Below are 18,347 nucleotides of genomic sequence, written 5' to 3'. Positions count from 1 at the left end.
GCAACTAACACATGAAGTAAACCCCCAGCTACTTAGCAAGTAAAACTTTTATTAAATAATTATTATTTTTTTTTACCAGAGTGAGGAATTTGACATTGACGAAGCTTGTATCGCACCTGTACAGTCACATCAGTAACTGTGATGGAAGAAACTATAAATGCTTGTTTTAAACCAGCTTGACGTAGAATTTCCAAAGTCCTTTTTTTTTCCCATTTTGCATTTGTTAGGGTTTTTTTGTGTTTTTTTTTTTTTGTTCAAAATTAGATTAAGTCTAAACTTCATGAAATTACTTGTAGCAGAAATAAAGTACATTATACAAATCACATACATAATAGATGTTAAGTATAAAAATGGTATTTACAATAAGTAAACATGGACTATAGAAACACACAGACTCACACAGCTTCATCCATCTCTCATAAACTCTCAACATCAGATACAGAGGGGTGGTTGAGGAGATGTGCAGGTACTTAGAGAACTGTGCCATGAACATCTGAACAAAGGGAAACTGGAGGAGGATGAGAATTGGCTGAGGTTCTCTGAAGTCCCCGTATCCTACTTCAGTATCAATTGCATCAACCCATCTCCACCAACCCTCTGTTCATGTTTGAACGCAGAGACACACACACACACACACATAGAGAGAGGAATGTTCTTGGTACCTTATCAAACTCTGGAATATTGAAACTAATCATTCAGAAGGCTTGTGGGGTTAGTTCTTGTCCTGTTTGGTTTGTTTTTCTTTCCTTATTCTGGCAGAAACTTCAAGCGACAGTTTCAAGTTGTTAAATGGAGATGCCTTGTCAGTATGACACACACCCCCACCCCCAGGGGATCTTTGTTAAGCTCTGAACTATGTTCTATGCTTAAACGTGGGTGTATATAGCTGTATCTATGTATGCTGCATAATGTATAAACTGTTCCTTGGAGGGGGTGGTGGGGAGAAAACCAGAATGGCACCCCTCTTTCATCACACTATCCTTGTGTCTGCTTGGGAAAGCTTTGCAGAGGGTGTAAGAGGTGAGTCCTCTTGCTAGATGCAGATGGAGAAAATGTCCCATTTCGTCTGGGAATCAGAACTGCCTGCTAACCAGCATTAGGTTACTTCCAATGTGGGGAGGCAGTCTGTAGCCCCTGGGAGGCTTCTGTCATTCTGTTTTGGAGATTGCATCTGCTCGCACTCTCTCATCTTCTCTTGCCTTGGTCAAGAAAATGCTCTGTTACCATGGAGAGCTATGAAACACAGATCTGTGCCACGTGTGGGGAGGCAGTACAGTTCCTGTAGGTAAAGGGACTGGTTTCCTGTGCTTTCAGCCTAATTGAGGGGTGCTCAGGATAGGCTTTGGCACCAAATTCCAGGAGCTTTGTCTGCAGAAGCCCTTGGAAAGATAAGACCGAGAGCTCTTGAGATCCTTAACCAGGCTGGTGCTAAGGTCGGTGGATGAGTGACTCGAGCTGAGCAGCTGGCTGTGCCCTAATCCTGGAGGTATGTAGTTCTCTTTCTCCTTGCTTCTTGCTAAAGTTGAGCAGAGAGATGTTCTCTGTCTCTCTTGCTCTCTGTCCATCCAAGCATCCTCTCAAAATGATCAGGCCTATCTGCAGTGCTTGCTGAGAAGACACTGTTGCAAAGGTAAACCCTTAACTTCCAATCCCTCTTGCAAGGAGTCAGTCTCTGAATGGAAAAGTTTGGTCCTGTGAGCCACTTTAAAAAAAAATAGAGACTGTATATATATATATATATTTATATTTATCTATCGAAAGGGCCAGGAGATGGGGCAGGAGGGAGGGATGGAGCTAAGTTTCCATACATCACTGCAGTAACCTAGAGACACACCAGTGAGTTTTCTTCGTCCATGTACTCCAGGCATACCCCGAGAAGAAGAGCTTTGGGTCCCCAGGGGCTGCTGGTTTTCTGGTCCCTTTGCTATGCACCACATCAGCAGCAAATATGCAAGTCCATCGTGGCAAGAATCTTCCTGCTGGGCAGATATTGAGCCTTCTCTTTAATTGCATGTTTTGGGGAGAAGGGCAGAAAGAGGATGGGGTAGGTAGGTGGGAAGCAGAGAAAGGAAAGGGGGTTGTGTCAAAAGAGTTGATAAATTTACTGGCCTCTGTAAATCAGCCTGAAGCAGAAATTCTTCCTCTGGACTTTCCCTTCACCTGAATAGAAAGGGAGGAGGGAGGGAATTGGGAGATCAGGAGGACATCAAACCTCAGGCTTTGAGTTGCCTGTTGCTTAAATGTGGAGGAAGATGACCCCAATTAGAAGGGACCAAGATCAGCCAGCCCTCCCTTCTTCCCAGTCTGTTGGCTGGTAGGAGCTTGCTCTTTGACAGCCAGCTCTCAGGTCAGGCAGCTCTTTGGTGGCCCTTCAGGGTCTTGCCTTTTCTCTGGTTTTCTGTGATCTTTGTGAATCATGGGATTCTCACTTCTTACCCTGGAAAGCATTCTCTGCAGACTAATTTCAGGGCACGTGTGACAAATGAAAACAAAACTATTGGGCTTTTAAACCTTTTTAGGAAGATGAACACTGTTTTGGCACAGTCAGAAAGTAGACTGAAACCTTGCTTAGACTATGGGCAGGTGATTTTATAGACCTGCCTGGGAAACACTGGACTACGTCTGGCCCCGTTTACTTTTACCAGAACTGATTCTGATCTTGACTTGCGGATTGACTCTCTGGCTTGGCCTTGGGCCTGCCTCATTGCCACAAACTTGCCTGATGATCTAGACTCTTGGTTGAACCTGGCCATCATCTCCAGGCCCACCTTGGTTGCCTTGCTCGGGTGCTGGGGCTGGGCCCTGCCTGGCGAGGCTCTGCCCCGCTATCTGTGTTACTATGTTCAGCTCCTGGCTTCCCACCCTGCAGGGAGCAGCCAGACCTTGTGTAGACACTGTGCTGTGATGGTGCCAGCTTTACCTGTGCTGCAGAAGTGACTCTTGCTTGCTCACTGCTGTCAGTAGGGATGGTTAGCATCCTTGGGTCGTTTTAACTGGACCTTCAAACGTTTCATGCCAATCTGGAAGCCATTCATGGCCTGGATAGCAGTCTGTGCACTGGATGGGTTGTCAAAGCTTACAAAACCTGAAGAACAGGACACAGACATGGATAATAACAGCCCTGTTGGTGCCATGCCCAACACATGAATGTTCTCGTTATCCACTATGCTTCCCTTGCCCGCTGGTGTCAGCACTCACCAAAACACTTGCTCTGGTTTGTGGCACGATCCATGAACACCTTGGAAGAAATGATATTGCCAAAGGGCAGGAACATCTGCATCAACTCATTGTCTCCAAACTCCTGAGGGAGATGGTAGATGAAGAGATTGCAGCCTTCAGGACCTGCAGGCATGGGGAGGGACAAAACAGAGAGCCCCCAAAAGGAAGGGGAAGAGAAATGCGTTCAACTTAGAGCACAGCACTGGAGGAGAGCTCCAGCACTGCCTCTGTCTGTCTTGATGACCTCCCCTGGCTTTTCTCTCTCAGTCACTGGTCCACAGAGGGTTCTGAAGGCTCTCTAAGAGCAGCTGGGAGTCCATATGCAGAGCTAGAGTTTCTGGAGAACAGATTCCCTTTGACAGCTTGCCCAGTTCCCACGTGGGGTGCCGGACACAACTCTGTGAGTGTCTGGGTGCTGTTTTGCTGGAAGGAAATTAGCTGAGGTGACACTCCTTGTTCATAGCTCTCCCAGTCCTAGGAGCAGACACTGCCATGTGAAAGCTGCTGTAGTGTTCCCTGGCCACAGCTATGCGGTGGTTGCCGTCAGCCCACAACCCACAGCCCTAACTGGAAATCTCCTGGATTGCCACACATCCAATTTATGGGCTGACCTGGTCATTCCCACTCCTTTACTTGCTCCTTGTGAGCAAAAGGAGCTGTTCTTTCACTGACACCTGCTATATGAAGGAGGAGCAGACAGATAATGCCTTTGCCTTCACATTCTGTCCAGTTTTGAAATAAGCTGAAAAACAAACTCATGAGGCTAGGAAGGCTGAAGAGAGAGAGGACAGTGCATTGGAGAGGCTGGCTGGACTGGTACCGGTGTGGTTCTGGCATCAGTAAAGACGGGGAGGAAGTGCTCTTAGGGAAGCGTAGGGAAGGTGCTGACTCTATACCCTTTGAGGGTCAAAGCTTGGTGTTCTAGTGCTTGCTATCCCCTTTGTACTTGGCAGCATCTGGCCAGCTCAGAAAGTTTGCATGAAAACTTTCTGACCCCTTCCATTCCACTCGGTGCAGAGACACAGTTGGTTCCACAACCCAGTGGAATTTTAATTAAACCGTTAATCCAATATTAAATGTTAGAGTGGACAAAAATTAGTGTCACCTCCTCTCCAGTGGTTCTGTGGTGCAGAAGATGAGCTACACAAATCCCACACCCCCCTGGACACACATTGCCACCCTGAGCCTCACCTTCTCGTTGCTGCTGCTGCAGGATGGGAGGTGGCTGAGGGATGCTCTGAGCAATGGGGGTGATGGTGGTGGTTGGATACACAGCTGTATTCCAAGAAGACAGAACAAACTGTTTACCTGAGGATCTGGTCAGCCACACAAGGGCCTGAGGGATTCAAGGGAAGCTGGTACCTGCGTACTGCTGAACTCCTGTGAAGGCTGGGTGCAAAGTCTCTGCTACTGAAGGGCCCTGGGCTGCAGACAAGAACATAATCAGAAGCAAAGGGAATCACTTGTGTTCTCTGTGTGTCTCTCCTCCACCCCACACCCCCCTGCCAAGTAAGTCCTAGTGCCTGGCTGGTAGGGAGTTAGAAAAAGTGTTCTGTATGGGGAAACCAGAAAAGAGGAGCAAATTTCAGTTCCTGAGGTCTCTGGATGGTTTTTTTCCCCTGTTCTCTGTACCTGAGTATGGCACAAGGCCATTGGTGTAAACTGTTTCCAAGGTTGGATGCCCATTTGGGAATGGTACCACTCCAGTGAATCCATTTGAAATGGGTGCCACGAGCCCTGGCATGGATGCTGTTCCCAGGAGAGGTGGTGAGTGTAGCCCTGTAGAGCAAGAAGAGAGGACATCCCGTGAGAGTCGAGGTCCAGCAAGTCAAGGTCCATACTCCCTCCTTCCATCTGCCTATCAAAACTGCATATGAAGCTACTATCTCTTCTAGTTGGCATGTGGAGGTGACAGACTAGTGCTGCAGCCTTCACAAAATTAGAGGCAGCACTAGCGTGAAGAGTGTGCACAGCATTGTTAGTCCTGGCTGCTGTCAGAGCTTTGGGATGGAACATTTTTAATCCAGGTTTGCACAGCATCTAGTATGATACAGCCCTTTTCTTGACCAATATGCATTATTGCTGATATTATTACAGTGGGATGGTGATATACTCAGAATCAGGTGCAATCCTGGGAACCTGGTCCTTCTTTATGGGGGAAAAAAAAACCAAAACTGCAGCAGAGAGGAACAGCAGAAGGGCAAAGGAGCATGTGTTGAACACGTGAAGGTGTCAGGGAGGCTGCAGAAATTTGTGCGGCATTAGGGACTACTCTCCTGAGGCTGCATTTTTAGAAAAGAGTGGCCTAATCCAGATGCTGAGCCGGGGGGATGCAGGAACTGTTTTACCTGTATAAGCACCTTGTGGAGTGCTGGGGCGGGAGGCTCACTGGTAGCGAAGGACTTGCTGCACCAGGCCCTCACCTGATGTAGGTGCAATCGGGGCGGCCGGCAGCCCGTTGAGACTGACGGCACCGATCTGCTGGATGTGGCACGGGGAAAAGGCGACGCCCGGGCTCAGGTAGCTGCCGTGGGAGGTGGAGAGAACCGTCGTCTGCTGCTGCATCAGCTGCAAGGCAGGACGGCGCAGTCAGGGCCCCGCGCTGCCCGGGCTCTGGCTCTCCTCGGGGGCGGCTCGGTGCCCCGGGCCTCGCGCTGCCGGGGCCGGCGGAGCCCCGAGAGACCGCGCAGGGGAGCCCGGCCTCCACCTTCCCCGCCGCTGCCCGTGGCCGGGGATGGGCCGGAGCTGCGGCCTCGCCATGCCCCGCAGCCGCCACTGGGGGTCGCCGGGCTCCCGCTGCCTGCCCCGGCGCTTCCCCCGACTCGCCGGGACCTGCCGGGGCGGGCGGCGGCCTCTGAAGCCCGCGCCCCGCCCGGCTGACGGTGGCCGCGCCCGGCGGCCCCGAGGGGGGGCCCGGAGCTCCCTGCGGCCGCGTACCCGCGCAGGGGCTGCCCTGGCCGGGTCGGTCGGCGGCCTGGGCCAGGCCACGCGTTGAAGCCGCCGAGAGCTAGGCACGGCTGGCCGGGCGTCCCCCGCTAAGGCAGGGCCACCGCTGGGCAGCGCCCACCCACCCTCGCCCTCTCCGCATACCAGCTGCCTTGCAGGGCCTTCGCTCGCCCCGCTGGGCGCCCGGCCATCGAGGCGGGCCCTTCCTGCTCAGAGCTTCCGCAGTGGGGAAGGGCCGGAGAAGGGGGTGCTCCTGGCACCCAGCGGTACCCACTCCCTACAGGCCCCACCACGCTGTCAGGCCCAGCGATGTTTCCTCCCAGCCATGGCCCCTTCTCCAAGCACTGCCTCTTCTCCCGGGACAGTGCCAGGTACTAAATAACACAGCTTTTCCTTAAGGAATGGGATCCAAATCCCTCTCCTTTTGCCCTTTTGCCTCTGCAAGGAGGCCATGCTGCTGGGAGGCACACGGAGCTCATGATGGTATGTGCACCTTGCCCTACAAGCAGGTGCTGCCCAGGCCCAGCTCTCATGGTGTGCTTTGCTGTCTGGGGTCTGCCCCATCTGCTGAGCTCAGCCATTCCTCTGGCAGTGGCCTGCACCCTGGGGTGGGGGATGGCAGCTTCCTGTGGTCTCGTAACACATGGGACTGGGCAGAGATGCACAATGCAAAAGAAGAGGGGTGGGAAGCGGGGAGGGTGGGACACAAGGTTGAGAGGAGGGTAGGAAGAGGAAGAAAAATCCCCTTCTGGTCTTATTTGGCCATCAGTTCGTGCTCTGGAGCGTAAGATCAAATCAGACTGTGCTCAGAATGCAGTGGCAACGAAGATTTAGCTCTGGATACAAAATTATCTATCCCCTTTATAAGCCTTGTCTTCGCCATCAAGCAAGAAGAGCAGGGGAGGCGCAGGCACAGCTCTCCAGAAACTCTGCGATTTGGCCGTAGGACCTGGGGGTGGCACATAGCAAAACCCAAGAAACCCATAGATCCTCCTTACAGTAACTACAACTGTGGTCCACTGTCTGCTTTGCAACAGAAATACACACCGCTCAAGCAACCTGCGTCATCCGCAAATGGCTGCGTCAGTAAGCCAGTTTGGCTAGTTACCAGATTCTCAGCTGGAGAATCTTGTAACTCTGAAAAGTTCACGGCTAGCTAAACCTTCTCTAAGTTTCCTCCACACAGACGCTCATTATTGCTGTTGCATAAAAAGAAGAGGAATTGCCTAATTCCGTGGCATTGCTGTCTCTGTAACCTAGCAAAAGCAAAGCAGCTGGGGTGGATCTGACTCCGCAGGGCAGTGCTAGGAGAGGGGAGAGCCCTTTTTGGGGGAGAGGTAGGATGTATGGGTGTATGTGAACAAACAAAAAAGAACAAACTGTCTTGTGCTTACAACTAACTCATTTATGAAATACAAGAAATATTCAAGAAATATTCATTATAAGCAGCTAGTAAATTACACTGGTTGCTTTTTTTAAGACTTCAGGTCTCTTTTGTATCGATACATTATTATTTTTTCAGCTTCCAATCAGTTCCCCAACTCCATCTGACCTAATTACTGAATTCGACTTGTTGAATAAACTGAAATGAAGGAAATGCTCACTTTTCACTTGCAGAAGGGGCACCTGGGATCAAAACCTGGTTTAAGCACTGAAATAAACTGCTTCCAGATGCCTAGCCAGTCATATTTCCCAGCTAAGCATGAGAACTTTTCTTACAAACTGTATCAACTAACATGTACTGTTTGGCTATTTTTAATATTTTGCATATTTTAATAGATCAGAATAACTGTAGATCTGATATAGTTTGTCATTAATTCATGTTTAATTTGAGATAGTTTTTAAGGGAAAATGCAATTAATATAAATTTAAAACATCGAACTGAAAAAAAAAAGAAACAAAAAAACAAACTACCCAACCTCCAAACTTTTTCTTCCTAGGCCAGAGACTCTGGGGACTGCTTTGACTTGGCAAGGCAGCAAATCCCATGGGGGCAGGGAGAGGAATTTGTTGCTTATTACATTGTGAATGTTTGAACCAATGCTTACGATGCATAACAGCCTTCCAATATCTGAAGGGAGCCTACAGGAGAGCCAGAGAGGGACTCTTTGTCAGGAAGTGTAGTGACAGGACAAGTGGAAGAGGGGAGATTTAGATTAGATATTAGGAATAAATTCTTTACTGTGAGGGTGGTGAAGCACTGGAACAGGTTGCACAGGGAAGTTGTGGATGCCCCATCCCTGAAAGTGTTCAAGGCCAGGCTGGATGGGGCTTTGAGCAATTTGCTCTAGTGGGAGGTGCCCCTGCCCATGGCAGGGGGGTTGGAACTAGATGATCTTTAAGGTCCCTTCCAACCCTAACCATTCTATGATTCTATGATTCTATGCACTAGTTCACTCCAGCAGCACTCATTCCTCTCAGTCTGATTCAACTACATACATAATTGTGAGCTGCACCTCCTGGGCCCATGAGTAACCCTGGGGTTCCTCCAAGCCCTGCACCATGCAAGCACAAGCTATGTTGGAGTTCCCTTGAGCCCTGGCTTACCAGAGGTTCCATCTCCCAAGAGCTGCCAATGGCAGGACATTTGGAGGTGCTGTAACAAGATTCAGCAAGGAAACCCCTCCCTTCTGTGCCCACTTCCAGAGATATTAGATGGCATTTCAAAGGGTTGACACCCTCTCCCTCTGATGGGGACACTGTATGCATATGAGAATTGGCTAGGATCTCTCCTCCGGGAGAAGGGAAACTAAAGACTGGGATGACACAACAGAAAAAACAATCAGGTGTGAAGTCAGTGCCTCGGAGAGAGAACCAAAACCAGTGGAAAGGAGAAGGAAAAGGAGGAAAAAACCTGAAAGAGTGGGAGATAGGCTAAGTCTTGAGTCAAGGGGAAAGCCAAAATAAAGGCAGCCAGTGAAGAATCACAGACAAAGCAACAAATTTACAGACACAACTGAGGAGAAAGAAGATGCAGATAAGCAAGGACCACAGCCTCGGCCTGACTGGCTTCTTGTCATCAGTAGGAGTTTCAGAAGATTGGAGAGCACTCAAAGGCCAAGTCTAGAAAGTCTCGATACTCTCCTTCCTCACACAACCACTTACACTGAAGCCAGAGCTAAAAGAGCTGTCCATATATATTAGAAAACCAGGTTTACTTGCACTCCCCTCCCCGCAAAATTACTTTCAGTGACAGTATCTACTTTTGAATTCTTTGTTTGACACAAGCATCTCTCATGCGTTGAGCAATTTCTGAGCCTCCTTCCATGGGCTTTATAGTTGGTAGCTGAGACCTGAAAGTGACAGTCACCAAGAAGACCCAAAAGATGCTCCACCACAGCTGGTCAGGGACTTGCTGAGTTTGAGACCTCCCTCAAACATCAGTGGCAATCACCACCATCGCTCCAAGGCAATGAGGTTCTCTCGCTAAGAGCCAAAGCACAGCCAGTCTTGCCAGAAGAGTCAGAGGCTGCTGAAATACCTCTGACTCTCTGATACCCACAGGTCCTTCTCCAGCATCCTGTGAACCCCACAGTCACACTATCCAAGAAGAAAACCCTGGGAACTGAGGACAGCACTGGGGGGATTAGGGCTCTCCTGCGAATTTCAGCAGAGAAATAAACACATGAAGCTGGGCCCAGGGCTCTCATGGTGCTCCAAAAACAGAGACACATGTTTGTGCCATAAACTCAGAGGAAGAGTCCACAAGCCGGCAGACTGTCATGCCTGACCTGTTCTCAAAACAAGACAGAAAGATGCTGGGTCATGCTTGACCTGTTCCCAGACACCTCCACCAGTCTACACCACATCAGAGAAATCCAACCTCTTTGGGGAGGTCCCAGCTCCCTCCTGTCACCCCTTCCAGGAGAGAAATGCACAAAGACTAGGCTGCTGACTGGAGAAACTGAACCCAGGAACAACTCCCAGGTGCCGGGAAGCTTTCACGCATGTTACCGAGACCCGTTTGTGGTCTCCCAGCCCAGGTATGGTGTTGCCCCACAGCCAAGAGGGCAGCCTTTCCCCCCACACACACGCGTGATACTCACAGCCTGCGCATAGGCGCTGTATGGGCTGAACGGCAAGGTGAGAGATGGAGTGAATATCCCCAGCTGCCCCACCATTTGCTGCATACGACGGAGGGTCCTCTCCTTATCTGTGTCAGCAAACTTCACCACTAGACTGGAGGAGGCTCCCTAGGCACAGAGAGAGGAGACAGAGAGAGGAGCAGCAGGAGCAGAGGCCATGGGACAGCCAGAGAGTCAGCAGTCAGGCAAGGTGAGATGGGGCAGAACAGGCAGCAGAGAGGAGCAGGAAGAGGAGCAGAAGAGCAAATACTGGTGTGAAAGTGCTCAGGAGCTGCTTGGAGCCTGGGCTGTGCCCTTCCCCATCCATCCGTCCATCCAACCCTTCCCTCGCCCACCCTTCCCCTCACACCCTGGGCCTTGCACAGCTGCACAAGTGGGTGCACATCCCCGTCTGCATTCACCAGGTGAGGGTGCAGCCAGGAACACCCCGAACATCATCAGCCACAAGCACCATCTTTCCACCACCATGAGCTTGGCTGGACAGGCAGAGCAGCTCCCAGCAGCTGGAAATAGCCCTGCTGCAGCAATGCACTGTCCTGCTCACAGGGTGCCCTGATCCAGGTTAGAGATTGTGAGACACAAGATCACAACTGCAGCTCCACTTGCACAAGAAGGCACAGCTGCGGCTACACAACCCCACACCATGTGCAAAGCATCCCCATCCATCCACACCCGGCCTGGCCCAGGGGCCTCCTCCGCTGCCAAAATAAGAGAAGGCGGGGAGTGTGCTCAGACACTGGAGTCATGACTACCCACATTGCTGAATTGTGAGCTTGCACCCTGCTCAGTTTTGAACTACTCCAGGTAGCTGTCTCTGAGATAAATTCATGGCCTGGTCCTTGGCTCTCTTTTGTTTAGCCAGCCTTTATAGCTACAAGTTCTGTCACTATGAGTCTGGACATAGATACACACACCAACCCAGGAGCCAAGCTGGTTCCCAAACACAAGAGCACAGATGTGCGCACCCCCCCCCCGTCCCCCCTCCACAACCACACAAGCTGGAAACTGCAGTTGAACCTGTCTGGTTTTGGACAGTGAGGGGAGGTCCCTGCAACAGCGTGATGTGAAGAGGATTAGGAAGAGGGTAGGTACCCTGGCCTTATACTCACGGGCATTGTCTGGCTGCCATGGAGTGCGTGGATTGCTGCCTGAGCCTCTGTGTGAGATGAGAACTTTACAAAAGCACAGCCTGGAAAGGGACAGAAAGAGCACAGGAGATTGCAGTGACGGGACTGCTGTGAAAGTGCCCCCTGCATCATCACGCAAGAGACAATATCTGGATCTCAGGCAGGGCAAAGGAAAGCCACCCCAAGAAAAGCAGGGAACAAAAAGGATGACTCATCCCAAGTCCTCTATCCTGGAAAAACAGGAGGGGGTCTCAAATTGTTACTTCAATGATATACTCTTTAGATGATGTCACCATCTCCACCCTTGCCCCTGATTACCACGTTCCCAAATTCTCTATGCACTCCTAATTGTGGGTACAAACATTTCAAATTGCAGGCCCAGACTGAGCCAACAGGCTCACCAGTGATCCCAGTAACTCAGCTACTCATCGTGCTCTGCTTCCCCTCCTTTCACCTTGGTCTCTGCCCATCTTCCCCAATCTCTCCTTGCAGCTTCTTCCTTCCCTGCTCCCTGTGCCTGACTGTGATATGGGTTGCCCTAAAGATGGGCAGGGTGGTGAGGCCCAGGTGGTGAGGAAGGTGAGCGCTGCCTGAAGAGCAGGGAGAAGGGGCACAACACACAGAGGGGTTCACACCTTTGCTGTTACCATCAGGTCCACGGAGCACTGTACATTCATCAATGACCCCAAATGGTTCAAAGAGTCGGAGCACGTCATCCTCAGACTGCTGCTTATTTAACATGCCCACAAAGAGCTTCCTGTCCCCTAGGGGCAAACACAGAAACATCAACCTTCTATGAGGCTTACAGTCCAAAGCAGGAGGATAGGGAGACTTAAGCACAAAACAGCCCATGTGTTGAAAACATGCCTGGCATGGAAATAATTTGCTAAAATGCTTCCAGAGGTGAGTATGCAGGGTCCTCCCAGGCTCCTCACACCTGCAAAGGTTTCTGTGGCTTCCCCTGTCCTACCCTCCCCAAAGGAAAACAAAAGATTAGTAATTTCCTTCTATTCATTAGCCTTTCATTTGAATGATCCAACAAAAATGGTAATAAGAAAAACTGCCTGGGCAATTATACCCATATGGGACAATATGTGAAGTTCAAGAGGTACCTTAGGAAATACAGCAGAAGAAGCCAGGCAGGGTGAATAAATGCCGGGACCCTTGGCTTCTGTTTCCTTCTCCTTTCCACAGCTGCTATGTAACCAAGCATCTTGGCTTCAATTTGCCTCTCCCTACCCCAGTCTAACCAGTATGTCTACTGAGCTGTCGTCTAAGGCCTGGAATAAACCCTGGCATCCTGGGTCCCAGTTTGCCTCACCACAGGCACAGCAAAATCCAAGACAGTTGGGTGAGGGCCAACAAACAGCTCCATGGTCCCCATTCCCCCCTCTCCAAGGGCATTTTGTACCCATGTCACACTGGCAGAGGGATAGAAGGCTGGCCAACACATCCAGGACTTTGAGCTCAGGGTCCTTCTGGGTTCCTCCATCAGAAGGGAGAATGGTTTTGTTGTGATGGTGAAGTGCGGAGGTGGGAAGAAAGATGTACAGTACTTTCTCCCCCTCTCTGCCCCCATCAGGACACACAGGGGCCCATCACACAGCCTGATGCCATCCAACCAAGCACAAACACAGCAGTGGTTGGGGCAACAGCCTCCATGGATTGCTGTAAACAGCTATTAAAATAGCACAACATTAAAATCCCAGCCTAAATGCTGGCCCAATCTCCATTTTTGCAAGGAGATAGTTGTGCCAACTACAGAGTTAACCTTCCCCCACTGCCCCAAACATGCACAGGGAGACAGGACCCATAGGAGCGAGTGTGTCAGAATACGGCTTAGGAGGAGCAGAGGATTCCTTATTGTTAGCGACAGGGTCAGAGGACCTGGCTTCAAAAACAAGCAATGTAATGTGACGCGTGTCAGGGAAAATAGCAAGGAAGCTGCTATCTGTTTGAGGGTGCAGTGACCTGAAAAACAACAGGTCTTGGAGCTACAGCAGCAGAGCAGGCTGTAGGGGTAGTGGTGTGTATGCATAGCAGGAATGGATGACACATTACACATTCATGCTGCCGGCACGGCCTCTTCCCAGCCACTTCCTTGCTCCCCTTGGCTCAGAGGATGGCTCCCACTCAGATAAGTAAGCAACCTGCCCCCCCTCCGTCCCCCACTCCGCCGCATACAGACACACTTGGGAGCACATGCAGGAAGCATCTACACATGCCATCACTCCCTTGCAGAAAAGCAGGCGCACACACACAACACTAACGGACAAGCACGCAGGCTCCCACATGCACAGGAACATGCTTGCACATTGACCCAGCCCCAGCGGGTGCCTTCCAAAATAAACTCAGTGAGCAAGAGGGACGTGCAGAGAGATGCAACCTTCCCCCATGCAGACATCACAGGGAGCCGCTCTGCGCGGCTGTGCCAGCTCACGCAGGCACTGCTCTCCTCTGGGCACTAGATGTATATGCAACACAGATGCCACTTCGATCCACCACAGATAAAGGATTAAAAGTGCTGCATCTAAGGCTCTTACCCAGTCCCAAACAGATACTCCTGATTTATATCACTGGAAGTGGCTGAAATACATGGCCTTATGTATTTTCTAATGGCCAAGTTTCCCAGCTTCCCCATTTCCATGATTCCTTGGATAACTAAACCTGTGGGAATTTCATCCTCTTCCATTTTCCTTGCGATTCTTTCTACATTTCTCCCTGCACCCACGTGACAATGGTTGCATTTTGGAGACACTATTTCAGCTGACTGAGTCCATCCAAAATGTGGTGCTCTGGCAGTGCCCAATAATGCCCAGCCAAGGCACAGGAGCTAATAAACCAGGTGCCGTACAGCTTCTGCCTTAGCAGTACGACAGGATCTGCCCCCACCCAAGGGCCAGCTCAGAAATGCTGGTGGGCAAAACAGCCAAAAAACAGCACATAGAGAAGGTGAAAAATCTGACTGGAAGGGGAGTGGAAAAAAAAATGGGACTGGTCAGGAACATGTTTATTGGGAGGTGGAGAGGAGAATGGAAACTAAAGGAGCAGTAGCTCTGTGCTCCCATTAACATGACCTGGTGCCATACGTGATCCCAGTTTGGTTATGGGATGGGACATGAGCTCTGCAGTGTTCCCCCTTCCTCTACCCTGACTCTATCTATATTGCAGCTGCAGCCAGGCCTTATTTCAGATATGCACACCATGCTGCGGCCTTTGGATTGCAAACACAGCAGGAGTTCCTCAAAAAACACATCAACAAAGAGGAGAAACACATTGGGAAATATTTGTACTGACTTTAGATGCTGTAAAATAATCTTCTGTTCTTTGAACTAACAAGCAAATAATTGCGGACTAAGACTTAACAGCCAGAAATACACTTGATGGTCTTGCCTTGCTTGTTAGGGATCCCAGCAGGCTGTTTGGATCAGGGTGGCAGGGTGGTGTCAAAACAAGTGGGAAAGTCAGTTATATTAGAAATTTAAACAGCTGGAACTCTAGGTGGTGGGAGCATACACCTACATGAATGTAATCTTATTTTTGTAACATTGGCCTTTTGCTTCTGGATCTGATTTTGTGTAAAGTGAGGTTTTCGCGGAAGAATAGTGGCTAACCAGTGGAGAGTCTAGTAAGTGGTTCCAGTTTTGGCTGATGACTAATTCAGTGCAAAGACCTGATGGTTACCACAGCCACACAAAGCTTAAGTTTCTGCCAAGCAACAGTCTAATGGATGCAAGAGGCCACAACTTTGCAATGGAGGGACTGAACAAAAAGGAACCTTGTCAACTTGCAATCAAATCAACATTAAACTATGTTACTAGCTGTTTTCTCCTTCAGAGGGCCTTGAAATTTCCTTAATAATTCATGTGGTTTCATCCTCATACCATTTCTGTTGAGTCAAAACCATTTTTCTTTACCCTGCACTTTGGGAAAGGTCCATTGAAACAGTGGATGCTAGTCTCCATTCTTGCAGTTTTACTGCAGATCTTCTGTTGTCTGACAGGGCTCACTAATGGAACACTTTGGAACTCCTGTGTTTCTGTGGGAATTTCAGCTTTTCTTTTTTTAATTTGGAAGAAAAAAATGCCAGCTTTCAAATAGGGGTGTTCGCCAACCAATAACCAAGCTGCCTCATCTCTCCACAACTGGACCAAAACCCTGCAAGCCCTTTCTCCTGATGTCTGCTGTCATCACTCTTAAAGCGTTCGGTCCCAAATCAGCTGACATCCTCAAGACGCTGCTGTGGGTAACTGGCTCCTTCAGCTCCCCAGCAGGGACTCCTGCAGTGCTGAAAGATCTTCTCTCCCCAACTTGCAACAGCACACAAGTGCTGTTTTTCCTTCACTTTCTCTCCAGCTCTTGTTTTTCACCCTGATTGGCAATTTCCCATGCTGTCCGGCAACCAGGAAAATTGTCTCTGGTCTCTGACTGTTGAGTTCCTATGGAAACATGCTCTGGGCGCAGCCAGTCACCCAGGCAGCAGGAGGAGGGCCAGCGAAGAGCAGGTTGCTGATGAAGATACCCTGGGAACAAGGGAGGGGTTAAGGCTGAATGCTCCGGCCATGAGACAGAGAGGAGAGCACACAAGCACTGGACACTGCTGCCCTTTAAACCCAGTGGATTTAGGTCATCTGGCCAGCAACTGTCAGCAGCAAGGATCGGGGAGAGGAAGGAAGCCTCCGGAAGCAGTTGGCCGTGAACAGGACGAAGCAAATCTCCTTGGGTATGCAGAGACCTTACTCATCTCTAAGGCAGTGCTAATGGGCTTGGCCTCGCTGTCCTGTCACATCAGTGCAGCAGAGTGCTCCTGGTCTTGCAAGAAACACAGACAAGCTCCTCTGCCCCCTCACTCCATCTCCTCCTGGCACTCCAAGGCTCACATCAGAGGCATAACGGAAAGGAGGAAAGAGCTGACAAAGCCTGTGCCAGAATCACAGGTCCCCCTCTGAATGAATACAGGCAGCATATTTTTAGTAGTCAATTCCCTCTGCGGGATGCAGTTAACACTGAGCATCCAGATATCCCCGTATAGCCCCTGCAGGGATTGGCCAAAACTGCCCCTTTGGCACAAAAATTAGCATCTTTTAAACCAGGAGACAAGTTCTGGTGCTCTAACTTAATTTGCTTAATTCAGGGTGCTTCATTCGAGAGATGTCAGACTCTGGAGAGGATAAAAGAGGTTCCCTTCAAGGATAATGCAGAGCAGAGCCTCACTGATGTATGAAGCTGTTCCCTTGATAAATTCCTAGTCCAAGCAGTTTTGTCCTGCCCCAAATCTCTCTTTTACCTCCTGCCAGTGTGGAGCTATTGCTATAGCATATAGCATATATGTATTGCTATGTGGCTCTTCTCATATCTGCAAACCTGCTCATCCACTTCTCTGACAAGTGGAGCATCATGACAGAAACCTTTGGAAAGAGCAACTTGATTCAGACAAATCTAGAGCCCTGACTTTTGCAGTCATTAGAGATTGTGCCACTTTTCATAAACTTAGAGATTTCAGAGTCCAATGCCTTGACCAAAAGCTTGCCTCCAAATCAACACACTGTTTTTGAACCTATTGGCCTATTTCAGCTCAATTTGACAGAGGATCTGAGGCATCAGAGATGTTAAGTGCCAACACATTTTGCGATACTAGGTAGCTGTGTAGAAAACAGAGTCCCTAGTAGTGTCCCACCAGCAAAAGAAAGACTGCAGAAATGACCTCAGCCTGGTATTAGACACCAGAGATTCCAGAGCTGCACTCATCAGAGAGACACAAACTTTTAAGAAAACAAAGCTGCAGTGGTCGGTCTGTTCACAGCCTGAATTGTCTGTTTGGTCTGTGTTTACTGCTGTTGTGTGAGGGCTTAATGCAGGAGGAGTGTCAGCTCTGCATGGGTGGTCCTGGTGAAGGGAAATGTGTGCATTTGCCTATGAATGTGCGTGTCAAGTGAACACACGTATGTATTTGCAAAGCAATGCACACATGGGGTGTCTGCCCGTGTCTCCGTGTTGGTTGTGAGGGCTGCAGTGCAGCCACGTCTTACAGCCTGAGGGTGCACGGGATCTGCCAGTGTGTGCATGTAACAGTTTGTGATGTTGAGTTATTGCTATGACTGGCAAATGCTTTCCAAGTCTCCTGTGCTTTTTTTTTTTTAAAGACTCATTAGGAATAACCTCAGATACAATTACAAAATTTCTGAATTAATTAGAAATCTGGTGTGTAAATTTTTAAAATCAATGTGACGGGGGAAGGATTGACAACCCAATGCTTGTGTCCAGAGGCAATATGAGATGTCAGTGAGCAGTCAGCTTCCTCTGTCCATTGCAGGCACCTCTAAAGGACAGCTCATCCACATCAGTGTCAAGAGTGAGATAGTGAATTGCTCTGAAGGCACTGGTCTCTTTTTACTGTCTATAGCATGGACAAGCACCTTAAACTCAAGCCTGAACACAGGGACTGAAGTAAGGTGAGATGAATCCAGTCCTATGTGTTTTAGGCACGCTAGTTTCTTTGGACACTTAAGCCACACTTCTTTTCAAAAGGCGCATGTCTTTAGCTGGCATGTCTGGGATTCACAGTATAGCTCAAGGGAATAAAAATGCCTAGACTTCAGTAAAAGTCAGGTATCTTATCCTTCAAGTAAATAATGAAAAGTCACAGATTCTATTTGGAAAAATGATCTGACTTGAACAGATAATTTTTTTTTTTCTTTTTAAAGGAGGATCATACATTCATATAAAATATTATAAAACATATCTCATGTTCCTGTCAGTGCAATAATTAAAAGTCACTACAAACTGCTTGGAAGTGTCCCCTTAAAACAAAAGCCTCCCAAACCTAAACAAAACATGCAGGATACACTGCCCTACAGCACAAACAGTTTCACACAAATTCTTCCCTCCCCACTCCAAAACTGCTTGCAGAGGCAACACCAACAGCACAAGGCATGGAGAGGAAGAGACAGGAATGGAGAGAAGAGGAAAA

General features: G+C 49.3%; 1 protein-coding gene across 17 annotated transcripts in view; it reads right to left on the bottom strand.

The window, feature by feature from the left end:
- Nucleotides 1-2,957: 2,957 nt before the first annotated feature.
- Nucleotides 2,958-18,347, bottom strand: part of CELF5 (CUGBP Elav-like family member 5) — a 37,942-nt gene continuing 22,552 nt past the window's right edge. For 2 of the 17 annotated variants that reach the window (XM_074163603.1, XM_074163621.1), the window contains exons 4-12: nucleotides 12,013-12,141; nucleotides 11,360-11,439; nucleotides 10,212-10,358; nucleotides 5,643-5,787; nucleotides 4,852-4,998; nucleotides 4,582-4,644; nucleotides 4,411-4,494; nucleotides 3,199-3,342; nucleotides 2,958-3,085 (exon numbers count right to left, since the gene is read on the bottom strand). In XM_074163603.1, the coding sequence (XP_074019704.1) occupies nucleotides 2,958-3,085; nucleotides 3,199-3,342; nucleotides 4,411-4,494; nucleotides 4,582-4,644; nucleotides 4,852-4,998; nucleotides 5,643-5,787; nucleotides 10,212-10,358; nucleotides 11,360-11,439; nucleotides 12,013-12,141 (1,067 nt within the window). Of the gene's footprint in view, nucleotides 3,086-3,198; nucleotides 3,343-4,410; nucleotides 4,495-4,566; nucleotides 4,645-4,851; nucleotides 4,999-5,636; nucleotides 5,788-10,211; nucleotides 10,359-11,359; nucleotides 11,440-12,012; nucleotides 12,142-14,757; nucleotides 14,775-16,203; nucleotides 16,211-18,347 lie in introns of those variants that run through there. The other 15 variants (XM_074163607.1, XM_074163606.1, XM_074163609.1 and 12 more) reach the window with 15 other exon arrangements.

Source organism: Numenius arquata, chromosome 25 (assembly GCF_964106895.1).
Source record: "Numenius arquata chromosome 25, bNumArq3.hap1.1, whole genome shotgun sequence".
Classification (NCBI taxonomy): Eukaryota; Metazoa; Chordata; class Aves; order Charadriiformes; family Scolopacidae; genus Numenius; species Numenius arquata.
The sequence above is the reverse complement of the archived record's forward strand: the minus strand, read 5'-3'. Positions and strand labels throughout refer to the sequence as shown.